General features: G+C 39.4%; 1 protein-coding gene across 5 annotated transcripts in view; it reads left to right on the forward strand.

Moving 5' to 3' along the window:
* LOC122063231 (protein RRC1-like) overlaps positions 1–22,711 on the forward strand; it is a 50,691-nt gene that overhangs the window by 24,700 nt on the left and 3,280 nt on the right. For all 5 annotated transcript variants that reach the window (XM_042626934.1, XM_042626936.1, XM_042626935.1 and 2 more), the window contains 13 exons: positions 6,008–6,068; positions 6,511–6,663; positions 6,953–7,072; positions 7,170–7,335; positions 7,848–7,960; positions 8,198–8,269; positions 9,417–9,638; positions 9,724–9,782; positions 9,886–9,970; positions 10,206–10,343; positions 10,622–10,846; positions 10,954–11,789; positions 11,893–12,074. In XM_042626934.1, coding sequence (XP_042482868.1) covers positions 6,008–6,068; positions 6,511–6,663; positions 6,953–7,072; positions 7,170–7,335; positions 7,848–7,960; positions 8,198–8,269; positions 9,417–9,638; positions 9,724–9,782; positions 9,886–9,970; positions 10,206–10,343; positions 10,622–10,846; positions 10,954–11,789; positions 11,893–12,074 — 2,432 coding nt within the window. The remainder of the gene's footprint in view (positions 1–6,007; positions 6,069–6,510; positions 6,664–6,952; positions 7,073–7,169; positions 7,336–7,847; positions 7,961–8,197; positions 8,270–9,416; positions 9,639–9,723; positions 9,783–9,885; positions 9,971–10,205; positions 10,344–10,621; positions 10,847–10,953; positions 11,790–11,892; positions 12,075–22,711) is intronic.

Genomic DNA, 22,711 nt, shown 5'->3' on the forward strand with positions numbered 1-22,711 from the left:
TTTTTTTTTGATAGGTGATTGTATTGTGTATATTGCAATTAAAAAAGAAAAAAGAAAAAGAAAAAGGTAGGACAAATATTTGACAAGTGATGGTTTATGGAGCTGAATGATGGGTAGTGATGAAATAACATATAAACAAACTTAATCTAACTGAAATGAGGATGTTGAGATCGAATAGTGGTAACATTAGAAAAGATAAAACGAGGAATGAACAAATTAGAGCTGATTTAGGTGTAACTCCGATACATGGTAAGTTGCGAGAAAGTCATTTGAAGTGGCATGGACATGTGCAACGGAGGCCTTTAAAAGTTTGGAGAGGTAATTTTAATGTAGGAAGGCTAGGCTGAAACGGGACAACACCAACACTCCTACAGAAAATCAGGACTGCAGTGAACTAACACACGGAACATAGAGACAGAATATAACCAAATGAATAGCTGTAAATCGAACCATTAAATGTGGCTGATTTTTTAGTCAAAGGGAGGTTCTGTTTGGATGAATTAAGTGCTCAAAATTATGAGCTCATCCAATGGACAGATTGAAAGAAATAGTCAAGAACAAAAATAGAAAGTTAAGAATCAGAAAATAGAAAGTGAAGACAAAACTAAAGCAGCTTTCAATCTGAAATTGATGAGAGTTCCAAATTAGGATTGAAGGGAACCAACATGGGGAAAAATGACATAAAAATTCAGAGCCATCCGATGGTCTGACCCTTGGGAATCAGATGGAAAACTCAGAATAGAAAGCTGTAGAACGGGGCAGCACATGCACCATACAGACTATCAGAATTAATTGACCATTAATACAGGATTGGAACTAAGACTGAATAATACCTATTAAATCCCACGACAAAGAAAAGAGGCTGCTGGAATATCGCAGGACAGAATGATAATTGAAAACAAAAAGAAGAAGAGATGGGAAAAGGATATGTCCAAGTCTTCCACTTGAACTGCAGGGCAGACTTCCCACCTAACTCCAACGTAGTCTCCCACTAGGGTTCTGCACCTCACAAATAAAGAAAAGATTTTTTTTTTTCATGAGCTCAAGTTGTTGAGGTCTGATACAGCCTTTGTTCTATTTATATTAGCAAAATTCTCCTCTCGTGTGGGGAGTACTGATTACAATGAAATTAGAGCTATCCTATCATAGTTTTCAAGGCATCTCCTAGGTGTCCAGGTGCCTTGGTTGCCTAGGCGGTTGCCTTGGACGCTTTGTTGGTGTTGCCTTGTTCCTGGACCCCCCCTCCAGTGCCTTGGGTTGCCTAGACGCTTTGACAACTATGTATCCTATTCTAAGATTACGTTACAAGTGGTAACTGAAAACCAATTAATGTTTTGTGACTGAAATAGATACTATAAGAAAAATAAAATTTAACTCATAGTTACTAAATAGAAACTCCTAACTTAAAAATAGTAACTTAAATAATAGCAACTAATCCAGCACACAAAATCTTCACCATGCACAGGCCAATAATGAAAAATTCCATGAAGTTCAGGGTGGCCCCCACAGATCTGGAAGAATCTTCTACAGTTAATCCTCCACTTAACTGGCCATTGGGCTCCATTGAATGTGAAGAAAATATCCTCCAACTTCTGCTCGATGTTTATGTGGACAGAAACTTGCTGGACATATGGGCCTCAAGGTAACCATCACATGGGCCTTCCTAGGAGTTAAACTGAGGGTCTGATACTGCATCAAATTTGAATCAGATTAAAGTAGCTAGAAGAGACGGGGTAGACCTAAAATGACTACAAGAGAAGTGAGAGAAGACATGCATTGCTTAGGATTTGTAACAAGTATAAGCTTGAATAGAGCTGATTAGATAAAAAAGTATCCATGTAGCCGATTCCATTGAGTTGGGATATGGCGGAGTGGAATTGAGTTGTATATCTTTCTGGATAAATATATGGTTTAGTGATGTTGAGATGTTTCTTTCGTATAATAGTTAGATAATCCATTTTGACTGCACTGGAGAAAAAGATGAGATAGGTTAATGCTATTTGGGGTGATGTTTGGATGCAGTTCTCTCATTTGGTGCTTCTTGAGGAAGGAATATTTCATTCTTGAAGGGGTAGTTGGTTGATGGACTGGAGTAATGTAGAACTAGAATCACAAGTGATCTTAATCCCAGGTAGGATCTGAAATTCTGGCTGAATAGAGAAGATGTCCTCCAATAGACTTGGTTCTAGCTATAGTTTTTAAGGCGCTGGTAAGGAGACGCCTTAGCAGCGCCTTGGCACTGATGCGGTCTAAAGATGGTAAGGCAGTGCTCCGCCTTATGTGAAGTGGCGCCTTATGGGGTTTTTTTTTTTTTTAAACACATTTTAAAATTACCTGATGAAGATTCCAAATATAGATTTTTTATTGGTAGGTGTATGGTTTTGTTAACACTTGAGATGTATGGGATCAACTTTACTCCATCAAAAATAACCAAAACAAACAAAACAAAAACACGATTCACAAACAGGGTTTGAATTTTGTCAAGGGTTTTAAGAAAGGGCTTTGATAAGGAATCAAGGAACAAGGAAGAACCATTGTTTCAGGCCACCATTTTGCTCCGGCAGCGGTGAGCTTCATTCTTCTTTGACGGGAGTAGAAATATAGTGGATGACCTTAGGACTTAGGCACTCATTTTAGCATCATAGAGGTAAGTATAATAAATACTTGTATTTTTTATGTCTTCTTTTCTTTATATTTATAATTTTGTTTCATAATTATGTATTTATATTATATGTTAATATGTTATGATGATTAATGATTAATGATTGATGATTGATGATTGACGAAGATGAACTTAGTTTATTCACTTTATTGATTTGTTTTCTTGATGAATATTTTACATTGGTATGAATATGAACATTTAATATTTATTTAACATATGAGTAATAGGATTCAACTAGGATTTGAGCCAAATAGATTGGTTTTATAAAAAAATTACACAGGAACGCTTTAGTCGATAAGGCGATGCTTTATGCCCGCCTTATCGCTAAGGCGCTTTGAAAGACCCTCAAACGCCTCCGTCGCCTTATCGCCTTAAAAACTATGGTTCTAGCTCTCAAATATTCTCTCACTGCAAACAAATAAAAGAAAAATAAGAAAAGAGAGAATTCGATGGAGGGTTGAGAAGGGGGAAGAAGAACTAGTGAATGGGCATCTCACTCCTCGGGTTTAGGCATCTCACCCAACTGCATCCCACAGCACAACAGCATGACGAACTCTTTGATAATAAGAATTTTGTCTAGAATGTGAGGAGCTCAATCTTTTAGATACTTTAATAGGATGACGAACTCCACATGTGTAACCTCAACATCGTCGGATGTATCTATAGGGTCATATGTACCTTCAACCTCTTCAAACTTCAATGCAACATAAATCTCTTTTGGTTCATCTACTTGGTGGTTCTCAATTGGTTCCGTTAATGGTTTTAACTAGGGGTGTCAATCCTAAGCCCGCACCAGTAGGCCCGACCTAGCCCGACTCACTTAAGGCTCGACCTGAACTGGCACGTTTATTAAATAGGCGTTTACGGTGCAAGCTACTAGCCCGTCGGGTGCTTGATTGACCCGACTAGTTTAAGACGCCCACTTGAACAGAGCCATTTAGCCCGACCGACCCGACCCGACCCGACCCCTTTAAAATTGCCTAAATACCTATTTTACCACTAATTCAAAATAATAGTAAAGACTTTGTAATAAAAAATCTATGATAGATGATGTTGAACACGGTATTACATCCAACTTTGTAATAAAATAAAATAAGGTCTTTTGAGATGTTTTAATAGGGAGTGAATGAAGGACAAACAATTCTTTTGGAGAACAATCACTTTGATACTTGTCATAATCTCTCGTTTTTTTTTCTTTTTTTGGTAAGAAACAACCATGATCTCATATATGATTAACTGTGGAGAGTTTTTGGGTGACTTTTACTATGTTCAAATGGAAGATTTATGGACATTTAATCCACTTAAAAAAGGATTTTAGGGGGAGCCTGTTTAGACTTAAGTAGGTCCGTAGCCTGTTTGAGGTAGCCTGATTAAAGCTCGATACCGACCGGTCCGATTACAAACCGTACCATGCCCCCCAAACCTAGGCTCGTTTAAGTAAACGAGCATTCACAGTGCAAGGGTTTCACACCACTAGGCCCGGTTAGGCTTGACCGAGACCGGCCTGGCCTGACTGATTGACACCCCTAGTTTAAATACAACTTCATTCTTGAACCCCTTAGGATTTTCCTCTTGACCGTTTACAATCATCACCGTTGTAGTGTCGAGTTCCTCAGTCTCAACCTTATTATCCAATGTGGCAACCTTGTTGTTTTCGAATTCTTCCACATGAGTCTCGTTGATGGGAACATCAAGGACTAACTCTTCCTTGACAATAGGAATTGCTAGAATTTCTTCAACACTAACCTCAACTTTTGATTCTGGTTTATTGGTTGGAGGTGTCTTCTTTTGTTGCTCCTATGCTATTTGTTGCAACATACAGGCCACGTGGTCAAACAATTCCTTCATGCTTTCGTCACATATGGGTGGCTTTTGGAGTGTAATTGGAGGGAACTCTGGTGGAAGGAAGTACATATTTCGTTCACATTTAGATAGGTACATGCCCGTTAACTCGTACTACATCTCGTCCCAAGGTTTAGACTCACGCCCTTGAGCTTGAAGTTTCCTTTTACGGACTCTCTATTGTATTTGAACACAATCACTCATTTGGGAGCAAACATATTGAAGCCGTTGCGTCTCTGTCAAGTTGTCAAAGTACACATCTAATTTACACATCCATTCAAGGAATGTGTGAAGAAAGTTTCTCACAAAGTTGACGTGGCTCCATCTTTGGTCTAGCTAGGTTCTGATACCAAATGATGTAGAACTAGAATCACAAGTGATTCTAATCCCAGGAAGAATCTGAAATTTTGGCTGACTAGAGAAGATGTCCTCCAATAGGCGTGGTTCTAACTATCAAACACTTTCTCATAGCAAACAAATAAAAGAAAAATTAGAAAAGAAAGAGAATTCGATGGAGGGTTGAGAAGAGGGAAGAACTAGTGAATGCGCATCTCACCCCTCGGGTTTAGGCATCTCATCTAGGGCATCTCACCTAACTGCATCCCACAACATAACATAAGCCATCTTTTATTTTTTCATTAATAAATTCGTGTGCAATGTTGTATCCCGTTACAAACTTATATAGAAGACTCAAAACTGACTCAAACACTAAAAAAGAAAGGCCTAACCCAATCCTTAACTAATTAGCAAACCTAAACTGATTAGAAAACTGAAATAACAAAGGAAATAGACTTAAAACAGGACTCTAACTAAACTAATGAATTAAATCCCGTTTTTCTACTTTCTACCTATATTTTAGGCCCATTAAAGTGGCCCATTACAAATAAAACCCATGGGATCAAAGGCCCAACATATACATAACCTAACCCAAGACTTATTTGCAATAAAATAAGCCCATTAAGTGACTTATCTGCATCAGGGAGTGCTATTGATGGAGAGAGATTTGGTGGTGTACCACTCGGTGTATGGCAGTGTCTAAAGGATGGTTTCCTTTTCTTTGACGTGTTCCTATTTTTTTGAGTGCAGCCCCCCAAACTTAAAGAAAAATGCTATAGTTAAAATTTTTCGTCATTGGTTCTATTGGGTTTCTAGGATGATGTTTCCTCTCATGTTTTGCATGTCCTGGCATGAATGTTTTTATGTTAAGGAATTTTTTCAGTTTCGAAGGTTTATTTGGAAGTTAGAATTATGGTAAACCTCCTTGTGGCAGTGTTTTTTCTTTCTCCCTTTTTTTTTCCGCATCCCGACTTGGTCCTGATTTTATATGTTGTATAGTACTTCCATATCATTAAGGAACCCATATTTCAGTTTAAACTGTTTGTGGAAGTTTGGTGTGCTGTTCTTATGAAATCACTACACAATTTGGTGACACATTTTACATACGTTTTAGCCCCTCATTCTAATGAAAATTGTAACATGGGATTCTAACTATTCTTCTGACAGATATGTTCCATCTTTCATACCCCCTCCTTTGGCAACGAAAGGAAAAGAACCTGAGAAAAAGGTCAGTATGCCTAGCCTCACTGTTACTGGTCTATCAATCTTTTGCTAGATTTTTGTTTCAGGGTTGTGATGGAATAGAACCATGGTCCACAATCATAATAGCAATAGAAAACCACTTTGGATCTTTTTTAATGAATGGCAAGATTGATATATTGAGGCCCCATGGGAGGATGGCCCATGCTAGGTAAAATATATTTATCTGGTGAACTTTGTAGAATATTAGAATGTGAGCATATCATCCATGATGCAAAGCGTAGTAAACTCTATCGGTTCCTACTTCTATAGAATCCAAATAGTGGACTTTTTTCCATTTTAGTTGGTTTCCGTAGCCTTGGCTGAGGACCTGGTCTATTCTATAATGGTCCTTTTATTTTTAAGTTGTTCTTCAAGGGCCTGAGGAAAAAGGCTGTGTCCCTTCTCATATCTGGCATCTTAATTTGCAGAAAGAGGAGGAGAAGCCAAAGGAGAAGGAAAAAGGAAAATCGCGGAACATAGATCACTTTATGGAGGAGTTGAAACTTGAGCAAGAGATGCGAGAAAGGCGCAATCAAGAGCGTGAACATTGGCGTGAGGGTCGCCATAGTGAGGGCTCTGCTGTAAGTAGTTTCTGTTATTAACTTTGATTCTATGCTATAAGAGGCATGTGAATTTGATTTGTTAGTATAGGCACTTATACTTACACTCTTATATTAATTTAGCCTGGATTTTATGCTGTAAAAAGTGGCATGTGGAACTTGGTTAGTTACACTGAAGATGTCAAAATCTACTTTTTTGAATTTTAACCATTTTTAAAGCTTTTGTCACATGTTAATATGCATGAGCATCCTTTATTTGAAAGTAAACATCTTTAGAGCTTTATAGATCTGGTAACTCTTCTTATTGCAGCCACCTTGCCGATTTGATGAGCTTCTAGATGATTTTGATCCAACTGGGAAGCTTCCTGGATCATTTGATGAAGGGGATCCTCAAACTACAAATCTTTATGTTGGGAATCTCGCACCTCAGGTGATCTTTTATTGTTCTCCATCTTCAATGATTTTGCACTTTGGAGCCTGGAGGAATAATTAATCTGATTCCATGACATGGTACTGGATCTTGTTAGGTTGATGAGAATTTTCTTTTGAGGACTTTTGGAAGATTTGGGCCCATTGCTAGTGTGAAAATAATGTGGCCAAGGACAGAAGAGGAAAGGAGGCGACAGAGAAACTGTGGTTTTGTTGCTTTCATGAATAGAACTGATGGTCAGGCTGCGAAGGATGAAATGCAAGGTGTGGATTTTTTTGGTTGTTGGATGTAAAATACGCTCCTGTATTGTTGTTCTGACAGTTGAAACTAGGCATGCAACCATACAACTTCTGAGATGAGTACACAATCTAGCTAATCATTGCCTAAGGGTCGTTGCAGCGCAAAATATAAAAAGATGGATGACAATGGTTGGTTGATCACTCTATGGTGGGAAGGGAAACAAGATGTAAATTATGTTTTTAATTGCATAACTATTGTTTTTAGTGACTTAAAAATTGGAAAACTAGAAGCAATTTCATGAAGAGTTTAAAACAAAAATATATGTTTTAATAGTTTAGTAGATGTCGAGAAGTCTTATCTTTCTTCCTTGGAATATACAAGGAGCTTAATCCTCTTAAATGCTCCCACAACAATGATTCTAGTTTAGCTCAATCAACCTCTCCTTTTCTCTGCTGCTGCTGATCTATTTAATTCTATCATTTGAGCAATAGAGAGGGACAAATCTGGGATTATTAAAACATTTTTGATGTTTCAGGGGTTGTTGTCTATGAGTATGAGTTGAAGATTGGCTGGGGTAAGTCTGTCTCTCTTCCATCACAAGCCCTTCCTGCTCCCCCGCCAGGGCATATGGCCATCAGGAGTAAGGAGGTTAGTATGACTCATGATTTCATTGTTAACTAGGTTTATTTCCACTTTAGCTTTTCTTTCCATCTTCTGTCTTTTAATGGTTAGAGATTTTGTTTTGTTTCCCTTTTATTTTTTCTTTAGGATAACTACCTTTCTATTCATTGATAATCTAAGACATGCATAAAGTTCTGTACTGATATGTGTTCTTGTAAGACATTTTCATGATGAAGTAGCTTATTATGGAATATTGTGTGACAGGGTGCTACTGTGATCTTATCCGGTCCTGATGGCCCTCCAGTTACATCTGTCCCTAGTCAGAGCTCTGAGCTGGTAGGTCAGCTAAATTTTGTTTGCTCTCCCCCTCTGAATTTAATTTGTGGTTTGTGGTTAATGTATTTTATTATTTTAATTGAACCCCATCATTTTGTAAACTTTTGATCTTACTTGGTCAGGATTGCATTAGTCTTCATTTTCTAGTATCCCCACAGGAAAATAGACTTGATGGAGTTCCTTGGTTTATCAATGTGCTCAAGTGATGCAGAATTCCAACAAGAAGAGAAGACAGGCCTATTGTTTTGCGTTTGGTTTAGTTTATTGGGTCTGACTGAACCTATGATTTATGTTTAAGAAGAGATGTCCTGTTGTTCTGGGTTTGGTTTAGTTTATTGGGTCCAATTGAACCTATGGTTTAAGTTTTATTTAAGTTAGGAGCGCCATTATAAAGGCCATGGGCTTAGTATTTTTGCGATTACTATTGTAATGGGCCAATCTTGTAAGCCCAAATATTAGTGATTTGAGCCATATACAGTATTAAGTTGTTATTTCTAGTTTGGTGTTTATTGTTTGTTTTAGAAGATTTGGCGGAAATTTTCATAGAGGATATTTTAGAAGATTGAATGAAGAATTTTGTGGGCCCTATGTGATTTGTGTGGAGAGGAGATTATCTAGAAGATTGCTGGCATATTCTATTAGATCTACCGCTACCTTAATTTCTATTTTTTGTAACTGGTCTTAATAGTTGGACAATAACTACTTAGTAGTTACTATTTTCTTTTTATTATTATTATTATTATTTTTTAAATTGGTTTGTCCCTGTATATGATCCTGTTGCAATTGATCTCTAACTGGATTTACTGGTTTGATAACTATTCTGTATTATCAAGTAATGTCTCAATTATTTGGTTGGCTGATCAATGCTGCCAATCAGTCATAAACTAGGCTTAGTACAAAATTCAGTCCTGATGGGCAGTCTGCTTTGCTGTGGGTATTAATTAGGGTTTGGAACTTTTTGGAATTTCATTCTTGTTTTCCCTTTCATTTTGAAGATGGTAATGATACATGTGGAGACAAGGAATCCCTAGAAGCTTAATTTTTATCTTTTTGCTATTCACTTACATCCTTTGACAATCACATAGGTCTAATTGATTTGTCACTTTTACCCTGTATGTGTTCCTGATGGCTTGATTTTGGTGCATAGGTTCTTACTCCTAATGTTCCTGATATAACTGTCATCCTTCCGGAGGATGATCATCTCCACCATATAATTGATACAATGGCTTTGCACGTTCTTGATGGAGGATGTGCTTTTGAGCAAGCTATAATGGAGAGAGGTCGTGGAAATACACTTTTTAACTTTTTATTTGAGCTAGGGTCAAAGGAGCACACATACTATGTTTGGAGGCTTTATTCGTTTGCTCAGGTACATCTTATATTGTTCCTGATTGGACATAATTTTTACCATGCAAAAGCAGGGTGACAAATTTCTTCTGGTTGTGGAAATTTAGGGTGATACTCTTCAGAGGTGGCGAACAGAGCCTTTCATCATGATTACTGGGAGTGGGAGGTAATGCTTGTGTGCACGCTCCTTTCATACAATATGGTCAGAGATGGAAACTTGAGTCAGTTTACGTATTATATGACGCTATATTTTTTTCTTCTTTATTCAGATGGATACCACCCCCTCTGCCGGTTACAAAGAGCCCAGAACATGAGAAAGAGGCTGGTACCACATTTGCTGCAGGAAGAAGCAGGGTGGGTGTTTGATTTGTAGTGGATTTCAGTCATGTACCTTTTTAGTAGAAATCTAGATCTAGAGTCCGTAATTTATGTTCCAAAAGTATCCAATTCTACTAATAATTTTTGTGATTCACCCAGTTTTGTTTATAATAAACTTTGGCAGCGTGTAGAACTTGTATGTTCCAAAAGTATCCAATTCTAATAATAATTTTTATGATTCACCTGTTTTGTTTATAATGAACTTTGGCAGCGTGTAGAACTTGAACGGACATTGACAGACACCCAGAGAGATGAGTTTGAGGATATGCTTAGGTCTTTGACATTAGAAAGGAGCCAGATAAAAGAAGCCATGGGATTTTCTCTCGATAATGCTGATGCAGCTGGGGAGGTATTGGCTTCTAATTAAAGCCTGGAGTTTATGTGCTTGGTTTAACTCCTATTTGTAATGCATTTTCACATTATTTAGCTTTTGAATTTTGAATTTTCACAATTCAATATTTATTCTTTGTTTCATAATACTTCAATTTAACATTGCTATGTTGACTGAGATTATGTTGTCATTTTCGGAAAATAGTCAAAGCTGCGTATCACTTTTCCCCATGTAACTATGATATCAGGATTTATATTCGATCTTGGTACTTACATTGCTTACTCTTGCACACACAGATTGTTGAGGTTCTTACTGAATCATTGACACTTAAAGAGACTCCAATCCCAACTAAGGTTGCAAGACTCATGCTCGTTTCTGATGTCCTTCACAACAGTAGTGCTCCGGTAAAGAATGCATCTGCTTACCGAACAAAATTTGAAGCTACCTTGCCTGACATAATGGAGAGCTTCAATGATTTGTACCGCAGCATCTCAGGAAGGATCACTGCCGAGGCCCTTAAGGTATGCCTTACTTGGGAATTATATCTGGACTTGCTGGTCTGCTTGTTTTTGTTCCAACATTTTCATGTGCTTGTTTTTGTACCAACTTCTTCACCGGGGTTCTGCAGGAACGGGTTTTGAAGGTTCTTCAAGTGTGGTCAGATTGGTTTCTTTTTTCAGATGCATATGTGAATGGGCTGCGGGCTACTTTTCTTCGACCTGGGAACTCTGGAGTGTTACTTTTTCATTCAATATGTGGGGATGTGCCAGAAACTGAAGGTAAAAAAGGCTCTGAAGATACAGCTGATGGGGGTAAGATTAGCCAAGATGCTGCATTAGCAATGGGGAAAGGAGCTGCGATGAAGGAGTTGTTAGGTCTCCCGCTTCCTGAGCTGGAAAGACGATGCAGACATAATGGGCTATCACTAGTTGGTGGTAGGGAGACGATGGTTGCACGCTTGCTTAGTCTTGAAGATGCTGAGAAACAAAGGGTTCATGAACGAGATGAAGATATGAAGTATGGGTCTAGCCACTCAAATTCAAATAGATACTCCAAGGATGACACTGGCTGGAGTATAAATACTGTTGATCATAGAGAGAACAACCTTGGAACAGAACCAGTGAGCTCTTCGGGATGGACTCATTTTGAGGATGACAAGTTGCGATCACAAGACAAAGGTTCTTCTGCACCTTTCGCTCCAACCCTTCCTATTCCAGAGCCAGAACTAAAACCCTTCATAAAGAAAGGAAAATCTGATCCTGTATTGCTAGATTCTAAATGGGCTCGTGAGGATGATGGGAGTGATGATGAAGATAAGAGTAATGCTCTGGGTCTCGGGCTGAGCTACTCATCTTCTGGAAGTGAAAATGCTGGTGATGGTCCTAGCAAGGTTGATGAAGTAGAGGTTGCGACTGATGGTAGTGTTCTGTCACATCCAGACAGTGGCATGAGTGAAGAACAGAGGTTATATTATCTTCTGGTTGTATTGGTTTAATACCTGTAGTAGCTATAATTTAGCTGTGCTATGTTAGTAGAGATGATGCTTGACTGTTACTATGTTCTGCAGGAAAAAGTGGAGGCGTCTGGAGGTTGCTGTCATGGAATATCGTGAGTCACTGGAAGAGCGGAGTGTCAGAAATTCAGAGGAAATTGAGAGAAAAGTGGCGATCCACCGGAGACGGTTACAATCAGAGTTTGGATTATCAGATGCAAATGAAGATTTTTCGGGGAATAGTAGGCATTCATCACGTAAGTATGCACGTAAAAAATGCTTTGGGGATTTTAAAATGTCAAATAGCTTAGCATGTTGCTGAAAGTATTGGTCAGTGTTGTTTGCTTCTTGCTCAGTTGTTATTCTCTTATAAAAGGTTTGTTGAATCTGGTTTGGATCTGTCAAAGCTGCTGTGAATTAATATTAGCAATGATGAGCTACAGAAATTTCAACCAAGGATCAGCCAAGTGGACCTGCCAATGATCAGATACCTCGATTCTGGTGTTAATCATAGCATTTCACTTGCTTTGATAATTTTTCCATGGGTATTATTGTAGACGTCTCTCCATTCACTTTTGCTTTATGGATGAGGGTGCATAGGAATTCTGTTATCATTTAAATTCTAGAAGATGATTCAAAACCTGTATTCTGGATCAACTGCTGGTTCATCTTGACACTAATGGTATTTGGTGGAATTGGTGAATCTGCTCTAAAAACCTATCATAATGGCTTCCTTGTGGAGCTTCATGCATTTTCAGCTGATAAAAATGTATCTTACTCGAAGAACCACTCCAGTTTTCTGTCTATCTTAGAAGCAAAAGCTGTTCCCACGGATTAAGCTATTTGCTCTCTTTTTTAGGGAGTTGTTTAGTAGGTCTTTTTAAACTTCTTTGCTTCTAACCCTTTTGGGAATCCTAGGTGCTGAGCTATTTTACTCGGCTTATTTGATCAATCTATGACATATGCACTCCTGAATGTTTTATTTCTGATCAAGAAGGGAAAAAAGTAGGTTTAATTTCTGGCTTGAAACCTGTCCCTGGGTGAGGTTCAAGACTCCTAGTTCACTTAAGGCTTAGTTTGTTACTATGATAAAAGCCCCATAAATAGAAGATCTTCAGGTCAAATCAGTACAAAATATTAGGATTTTACATGAAAAATTTCCTTTTTTACATGATTTTTACCTGGAAATAACAGGGCCCAAAGAAATAAAGGAAAATAAGAGACAGTTTGGTTCCTATACTTGAAAGTGTAGGCATCTTAGAGTTTACTTATTTATTTATTTTTTTAAATTGATCTTCTGAAGTATTAGGAGGTTTGCGATTTCGGTAATTGTTGTTGAGAAAATTTGATTTCTTTATTGAGTAGAGGTTGGAGTAAAATGTGGAGTGGCTAGGATTTGTAAATTGCATGAACGAAAAATGAAACATGGTCTCTTAGGACATTTCAATTTGAAATTTGATCTTCTGAAGCATTAGCTTGTTTGCGATTTCAGTGATTGTTGTTGAGGTGATGTGATTTCTACATTTGATTAGAGGTTGGAACAAACATAATACCTGTTATAGCAAACACCAACAAATACGAAAATAAACGAAAATAGATTCGCACAACACAGAGATTTAATGAGGTTCACACACCGATGTGGTATGCTACTTCTCATTCGGGTTGCCACCAAAATATGTCGAAGCGGGTCATTCTTCAAAACGGGTCAAGAATTCGAGACAAACTTAACAATACCTTAGAAGCTAATGAAACTATTTTAGTAACATTCAACCGTCTCAACTCCCAGGCAATCGCACCAAAGGCTTGAGTTCCTTTCGGATTTCCTTCTTGATGAATGACAAGTACTACATTGTCATCATAATTTTATTAGCATACCATGGTCTCGTTTGAGTTCTTTACATGTATGTACAATTACAGCTTTGATTACTTCTGATCTTTCTAGAGGCATATTGGGCACTCTATCAGATTAGTGGGCAACCATAGTAATGCAGGAGTAGATTACAAGAAACTACCCCAGCAATTTATAACCCTAAACAATACCAATAGGACCAGGAAACAAAGAAATAATACCATTAAATAAACCCCCAAGGATACAATACCCATATAAGAGCAAAACCAGCCCAAAACATAACCCAATAGGACAGAGAAAGACCTACTATAGAGCTGGAGAGAGAGAGGTGCGGCCAAGTCTGTAGGAGTCCGATTGAGCTGCACTCTTGGGCGTAGATAGTCCCTAGGGAGGGTACAAAAACCTCCAAAGTTGAGAGGATCTGACATAGGAGAAATAATCGTAGGCTTCAGGAGAGAGAATCAAATCTAGTTTGTAACTTGGACAGATTTGAACTTTTGAATACTCACAATAGTCGTATACTTCAACAGCAGTAACTTTAGGATAAAATAGAAAGCTTTAAACAAGAAGAAACAAAGGGAAAAGTGGGGGAGGAGCGGTTGTCTCGGCCCGGGCTTCTCACCCACAGCTATCCCGGCTGTTCTAAGCAATTGACTGCAATTATTCTTTTTTCAAATATGAAATTATGAGTACATAGACTCCTCTATTTATAGAGGGCAAAATAGCAATCAAACTACTACTAGGAGTTAGTTTCCCAATAGGACTAGACATTCCTACTTCAACTAGGAGCTAGTTTTTCAGTAGGACTAGACACTCCTACTACAACTAGGAATTCAACATTGGACTAAGAATAATAAACCTATGTGAAAAACAAATAGTCTTAAGACAATTTGGACTCGACATACCACTTACTCAACTCGATGGGCCCAATGGCCCATTAATTAATTAAAAACAACCACTAATTATTCCCCTAGCCGATGGGCCCAATTGGCCCTTATTTGTACTTAGCCACTCAGGTGGACCAAGTAGGGGTTCAGCTGGCTTCTTGGCTGGACCCTATCCACTTAGGTGGACTAAGGCTGGACCCTTCCTCATATTTCCTTCCATAATGTGAATTTACATCAGCTCCCCCTTCCTTAGAATCATTCAACTCCGATGAATGGGTAAGGGACATGTATTGCTCATAGAGGTCTGTGTCAAGGCGTTGAAAGTCATCGGCATGGATCCAAGTACAATCCTCTCATGGTCGACCTTTCCATTTGATGAGGAAGGAGTAGTATCCTTTGCACCCACGAACTGTGGTGAACTTGTTGTCGAGAACATCTTCGATGACATCATTTTAGGGTTTGCAAATTGAGGAAGTTTGAGGGTGTGTTCAGTGTCACCGTCATCAGAATGGTGTCCCAAATATATCGTCAGATCAGCTATATTTGTGTCTAAGGAACTCATCGGCTTCCACACTAATACGGGCCTGAGGTGGCAAAGGTACCAAGTCAACTGGTCGTTGAGGCTGCAGTTCAAGGACAATCTCAAATGGTGTACGACCTGTGGTGCGGTTGACGGAACTATTATAGGCGAATTCAGCAATATCCAGTATAGATGGTCAAGTCTTTTCATAGTCTCGGACTAGACATCGGAGTAAGTTGCCAAGGCTTCTGTTCACCACTTCGGTCTGTCCGTCTGTCTGAGGATGGAATGTAGTGGAGAACTTGAGTTTAGTATTTGTTTTCAGCCATAGAGTCTTCCAGAAGTAGCTCATGAACTTGACATCCCTATCTGAAACAATTGTCTGTGGTAGACCATGTATGCGCACTATCTCTTTGAAAAAGAGTTTGGCCAAGTGACTTGCATCAAGAGTCTTGCACGGGATAAAGTGTGCCATCTTGGAGAAACGATCTACTACCACAAATATGGAATCATACCTTTCTTGTGTAGGTGGTAAGCCCAGGACAAAGTCCATGCCTATGTCTTGCCAAGGTGCATGTGGAACGGGCAATGGTGTGTACAATCCTGTATTCTTCTTTTCTCCTTTGGCAAGTTGACAAGTGCGGTATCTCTGTATCACATGTGGTGCATCCTTTAAGAGTTGAGGCCAAAAGTATAAGTCTTTCATCATGGAGTATGTTTTGTCCTTGCCAAAGTGTCCACCCATTCCTCCTACATGTAGCTTTCGAATCAAGTGATGTCTCAAAGAGTGTTTGTGATGCAGAGGCGAATGCCTTTGAAAAGATACCCATCATGTATAGCAAATTTGTCATCCCGTCCTCCTTGTAGGTTGTTGAATACTTATGAAAAATCAGCATCACTAATGTACTCCTCTTTGATGTGTTTCACTCCTGCACTTTGTACTGTGAAGGTGTTCATCATCATCACCTTTCGACTACGTACATCAGCCACTTGATTCTCCTTCCCAACTTTGTACTTGAGAGTAAATACGTATCCTTGCAAGTATGAGATCCATTTAGCATGTCGATCACTAATGGTCTTTTGTGAGTGCAAGTATTTGAGTGCTTCATGATCCGAATGATCTGAATAGAGCACAAACTCTTTGCCAATTAAGTAATGCCTCCAATGCTTAAGGATTTGAACAATGGCATAGAGTTCTAAATCATAGGTAGAATACCTTCTTTTTGCATCATTCAAATTTTCACTGTAGAAGGCAATCGGATGGCCCTCTTGCATAAGCACTCCCCCTATGCCAACATGGGATGCATCAGTTGCCACTTCAAACATAAGATCAAAATTGGGTAGTCTAAGCACTGGTGCTTCTGTCATCTTTTGTTTGATCAAGTTGAAAGCTTTAGTGGCTGCCGGAGTCCACTGAAATGGGACTTTTCCTCCTTTTATGCATTCTGTAATTGGGGCTACAACGGCGTTGAAATTCCGGATGAATTTGTCGGTAAAATGAAGCAAGACCGTGAAAGCTACGAACCTCGGTCAAGGTCTTTGGAATAGGCCAGTCAACGATACTTTTTACCTTCTCCGGGTCAGCTTCTATGCCTTGTGAAGACAGTAAAACCAAGGAAGATGACCTTGGGCAGCATAAAGGAACATTTCTTCAAGTTGATGTATAACTTTTCTGTCCATAGTACTCTCATGACACGTCTCAGATGCTCAAAGTGTTCATTTTGTGCTTTGCTGTATATTAGTATGTCATCAAAGTACACTACGAGAAATTTGCCGATGAAGGGTCGTAGTACATGTGTCATCACCCTCATGAAAGTGTTAGGTGCATTGGTGAGGCCAAAAGGCATAACCTTCCACTCATACAGGCCTTCTTTTTGTTTTGAAGGCTGTTTTCCATTCATCCCCTAGAAGGATACGAATTTGATGGTAGCCACTCCGTAGATCAATCTTTGAAAAGATGGAGACTCCTGTCAACATGTCAAGCATATCATCCAAACGAGGAATAGGAAATCTGTACTTTACCGTGATTTTGTTAATGGCCTAGCTGTCAATGCACATACGCCATGATTCGTCTTTCTTTGGTGTCAATAGGGCTGGTACTGTACATTGACTCATGCTCTGAATCAAGAACCCTTTCTTTAATAAATCATCCACTTGTCTCATGAGCTCGGTTTGCTCTGTAGGACTGAGACGGTAAGTGGGCAGATTAGGGAGTACTGACCCAGGCACAAGGTCAATGGCATGCTGAATATCCCTCATCGGTGGTAGTTTATCAGACAATTTCTCTGGCACCAAATCTGAAAAATCAACAAGTAATTGTTTGATTTGTGGGGGATGTATGACCACTATCACTGGTTCAACAGCCTTGATAACAAGAGCTATGATTAGGCCGGTTTCTTCACCAAGGGTCAGGAATTCTCTATGGGGCAGCACGCATAGCTTGTTGTTCACAGTGTTCTTGCTGAAATTTTCTTTGCATAGTTGCTTCTTTTGCTCAGTGGTTGTTTTGGAAGAGGTCTTATCTATATTCTTTAAGACATGTTGTCTCCTTAGTTGGGCATCCCTTAACTTGTCTTTTACCTGAGGTATGTTGAGTGGGTTTAGAATGAATGGTTTGCCTTTATGATCGAAGATGCATTGGTTCTTAGTACCTCTCACTAGCACATTATTGTCATATAACCAAGGCCTTCCGAGTAGTACATCAGTGAGGACCATGGGGATGACATCACACCATACACTTTCTTCATAATCTAAGACCTTCAATGGGACTGAACACCGTTGAGTTACAGCCATGGTGTTGCTGTCTAGAAGAGATACCTTGTATGGCTGTGGATGGGATTCAGTCTTAAGCTTTCCGTCAATGACAAAGGCTTGAGATACCACATTCACACAACTTCCACTGTCCACAATCACTTGAGCTTTGTGAGGTCCATTAGACATTAAGGTGTAGATATTGTGCCTCCTCCAGTCTTCACCCTTAGTTTCAGACACTAGGATTCTTGCAACCACATTGACATAAGCATGAGGATCATCATTCTCTGGTGTAAGCTCATTTTCCAGTTCATCCTCCTCTCCTTCAACTGCAACATTAACAGTCCAATCGTCATCCTGAGGTTCGTGGATTTGTAAATCCGGATTGGATTCGATGGCACTAATGACAGAGTTGGATCGTCCCCGCTTAGGGCAGAATTTTGCCGTGTGTCCAGTCTTTCCACAACTGTAGCATGTCACAGATCCACTCTCCCTTCCCATTGGAGCCTTCCCCTTATCCTGTGTATCTTGTAGAGCTCGGGTAGGAAATCCGGTGGGTTTGGTTGGTACATAAGGCTTTTTGTTGTCAGTTGGCTGGATGTACCTTCTGGAGGTTGTTTTGATCAGATCCTCTGCTTTTAGTGATTTGTCAAAACAAGTGCTTAAGGAGGGTATTTCGATCACACCAAACTTCTCATTAATATCATACCTTAGCCCTAGTTTGAAACGGGATATGAGTACTTCATCTTCTTTATGGGCACCTGTTCGTGAAAACAGTTCATTAAAACGATCAATATAATCTCCTGCAGTCATATTACCTTGCCTGAGAGTATTCAGCATGTCGTAGAGTCGACGTCGGTAGGTGGGTGGTAAGAATCTATCGTTAAGGATAAATTTCAAGTCTTCCCAATTGTGAGACATCTGACGACTGTGGATCAGTCTATTCTCTTCATTCCTCCACCAGTCCTTAGCTCCACCAGTTAACTTAGTGACAACTAATTGAACTTTCCTTTCTTCAGGTATACGGTACCACCGGAAGTAGTCATCAAAGGAAGCTACCCAGTCCTGGTAATAGAGGGGATTGTGCCTCCTTTCAATTCTAACTTGACCTTGTACGTATCGTCAGGCTGATAAAGCTGATTGTCATACTCATCATACTCATCATTATGAGCTGGGACATTCCTTCTAGGTTGCATAGTGACTCTTCTGGGAACATTACCAATGCAATTGACAGCAGGTTGAACATTAGTTTGGGCAACAGTCGGTTAGGTGTTAGAGTGGGCAACAGTACTCTCTTTTAGGTCAACAAACTGTTGGTCATGTCCATCCAACCTCGTAGATAAGGCTTGGATTGCTTTCATCACATCTTGAAGGGTGGGTTGGGGTTCTTCTGTCTGAGCTATAACTCTGATACCACTTAATGCAGGAGTAGATTATAAGAAACTAACCTAGCAATTTATAACCCCATACAATACCAATGGGACTAGGAAACAAAGAAATAATACCATCAAATAAACCCCCAAGGATACAATACCCATATAGGAGCAAAACCAGCCCAAAACACAACCCGATAGGAGAGAGAAAGACCTACTATAGAGCTGGAGAGATGTGTGGCCAATTCTGTAAGAGTCCGATTGAGCTGTACTCTTGGGCGTAGATAGTCCCTAAGGAGGGTACAAAAATCCCCAAAGTTGAGAGGATTCTGACGGCTGATTGTGAAGTTACAAGCTTTCTTGATTTTCTGACCTAGGAGAAATAATCGCAGGCTTCAGGAGAGAGAATCAAATCTGGTTTGTAACTTGGACAGATTTGAACTTTTGAATACTCACAACAGTCGTATACTTCAACAGCAGTAACTTTAGGATAAAATAGAAAGCTTTAAACAAGAAGAAACAAAGGGAAAAGTGGGGGAGGAGCGGCTGTCTCGGCCCGGGCTTCTCACCCACAGCTATCCCGGCTGTTCTAAGCAATTGACTGCAATTATTCTTTTTTCAAATATGAAATTATGAGTACATAGACTCCTCTATTTATAGAGGGCAGAATAACAATCAAACTACTACTAGGAGCTAGTTTCCCAATAGGACTAGACACTCCTACTTCAACTAGGAGCTAGTTTCCCAATAGGACTAGACACTCCTACTACAACTAGGAATTCAAAATTGGACTAGGAATAACAAACCTATGTGGAAAACAAATAGAATCCTAAGACAATTTGGACTCGACATACTACTTATTCAACTTGATGGGCTCAATGGCCCATTAATTAATTAAAAACAACTACTAATTATTCCCCTAGCCGATGGGCCCAATTGGCCCTTATTTGTACTTGGCCACTCAGGTGGACCAAGTAGGGGTTCGGCTGGCTTCTTGGCTGGACCCTAGCCGCTTAGGTGGACTAAGGCTGGACCCTTCTTCCTCTCATATTTCCTTCCATAATGTGGATCTACATCACATAGTGTACTTTTTTCGTGGTCATGTTGACGTTGTTGAAAGCGTATTTCCAACTTTTAAGTAGGCCTAGCTTTTTGGAGCTGCTCTCTACTCACAACTATGGTGGAGGAGGTGCTGTGAAGATCTAGGAGTGTAAGCAGTATGAGCTGAAAGGCTTCGATACTGTTTGGAGGGAAGGGGGCATAGATGCCAAACCTCCTGGGATCCCTATTGGAAATAATCAGAAACCCAGGAATTCGAGATGTAAAAGCAAGAATTTACATTCGATTATTTCATATTGATCTGAATCAATACAAATCAAATGGGTGTAGCGAAGAAATAGAATTGGGGCGCCATGTATACGTAAATTATATGTACGTATATAAAGATTTAGTCTGTTTTAGGGATTGGCGACTTATCCATTCAATGACTTCGGCACTGGAAGTTCCCAAAATGGTGGGTCATGAAAGTTGAGGAAAGAGAGTTTAACCCTTTTCTTGTTGGACAAATCATTCCCTCAGGGGATCCTATAGTTGATTTTTATTCAATTATTAAATATACTTAAATAAATTTTCTTTTTATTTCATTTTATTCTATTTAGAATAGAAATATTCTAATACTAATATTAGTATTAGAATTTTAGAATATTTGTTTTTAAATTTTATCATTCTATCCACACACAGAAGTGCTCTTTGAACCGTGCAATAAGGTCACTCATAACATGGCTCTCCCACTTGAGTTACCGCTCCGTGGGCCCTAGGCCAAGCTATTCAATTAGATTGAAAAAATGGGAGCGTAGCGTAACGTAACAACTAGTATTGAAAGCTGGTCGGCTTTTGAGGGACGAACGCCGCTGCCCTCCTTCCTTAAGTCGCAAACCAATTTCTTAGTCACTGGGTGGAGTGCATCTTTGGTACTTCAGTAGGGCTGATAGTGACTTCAACTCACTTATAGGAAGGGTAAGGCGATGAAAGGCTACTTCAATGACAGAAACAGCCAGAAACTCAAGAGGGTCGCCTTTGTAAGAGTTCTCCAGTAACCAAAGCATCTCGTTCCGTTCCCACAACCACTTTGGTACTTTGCTGATAGTCAAAGTGGGGGGCTTGCGCTTGAATTGAAGTAGCGCCTTTTGAATATGAGTAGGGCTCCTAGGTGGCGTGTTCGTGGAGCCAAACCGAAGGAAGAGCAAAAGGAAGGTTGGGTGCTTGTAATAGGAGGGGGGCAACGCTCTGGATTCCCTCTGCTTGCAGAAATGTTTGGATCAGAAGGGTGGCTGGGTTCTATTTCCGGGCCAGGCGGGAGGTGAAGGTTCAAAGGCCTCCTGGTAAGGAAAAGGGGAAAAAGGTGCTTTCATCTATCTCGACCAGTTTCCCAAGGCGTTAGAGATCCAGACCGGCTTAGAGAATCACTGGTGATCTAAATGTGGAGTGGCTAGGATTGTATGTTACATGAATTGGTTTTGCTGTCCTCTAGACTTCCAAATTGTTGGATCATGATAGTTTTTGGGGTGTTCAAAACCGTTTGGTAAACCTGTTTCTGGGAATGTTTCCCGAAGGCATTGGTGTTTGATAAAACCTGTTTCTGTATGCACTACTCTTCTCTTCCGTTCTTTCTTCAATTTTGTTACTTGTTTTCTTGCAACTTATACACATCCCATCAATAAGACATGACTTGATTAAAGATTTTTTGAGTCTTCATGAGAGTTTTTGTGTTCCTGAGCAATGCATACAGGATAGGTATTCCATACCTGCGCTCCCTCCTCCTAGTTCTGTGCTATTTCTTATTATTACTTTTTCTAACCTGTTACACCCAATCTTCTTCTAAATTCTAGATTGCATTATTCTTCATGTCTCTCTCTAGTTAGTGATCTGTATATCTCAAATTTAGTACTTCAGTTTCTCGTATAACTCTTAACTGGAATTCTAGTGTCAAATTCTGTTTCCAGCGACTGGAATTCCAGGTCCAGAACTGCAGTCCAGCTTTCCTAGTAGCATTAGAAATTGGCTGTGCAGGTCATTCCACTTCTCCGTTTTCAAAGATAATTTGCGGAGTTATTCTACGGGTTATGTCTAATACTCAAACCAGGTTTGTAGCTTGTTCTGATATCCTCAAGCCAGGGATAAATTTTATTTTATTTCTGGTCTATATTCTCTTTCTGTGCTTCTGTCTGAAATAGTCTCTTGCTGGATTTTTCTGGTTTGGGATCAGTTTATACTGGGAAAAGGGGGGGGGGGATGCCATGCTATACAGTACAAAAGATTTCTTCACAATTATTTTACCAAAATGCATGGATTTTATAACCAAGCTTTGAAACTATAGATCTTAGATTTGAAAGCATCATACAGTTATATGGTGATGCTGAACAGTGTATTATGATACAGACATTCATTCAGTTGGTATTACACGCATCTAAGTAGATACTTAAGAATATACATACAATGTCGTTGACATCAAGTA

The sequence above is a fragment of the Macadamia integrifolia genome, unplaced genomic scaffold (genome assembly GCF_013358625.1).
Source record: "Macadamia integrifolia cultivar HAES 741 unplaced genomic scaffold, SCU_Mint_v3 scaffold1257, whole genome shotgun sequence".
NCBI lineage: Eukaryota > Viridiplantae > Streptophyta > Magnoliopsida > Proteales > Proteaceae > Macadamia > Macadamia integrifolia.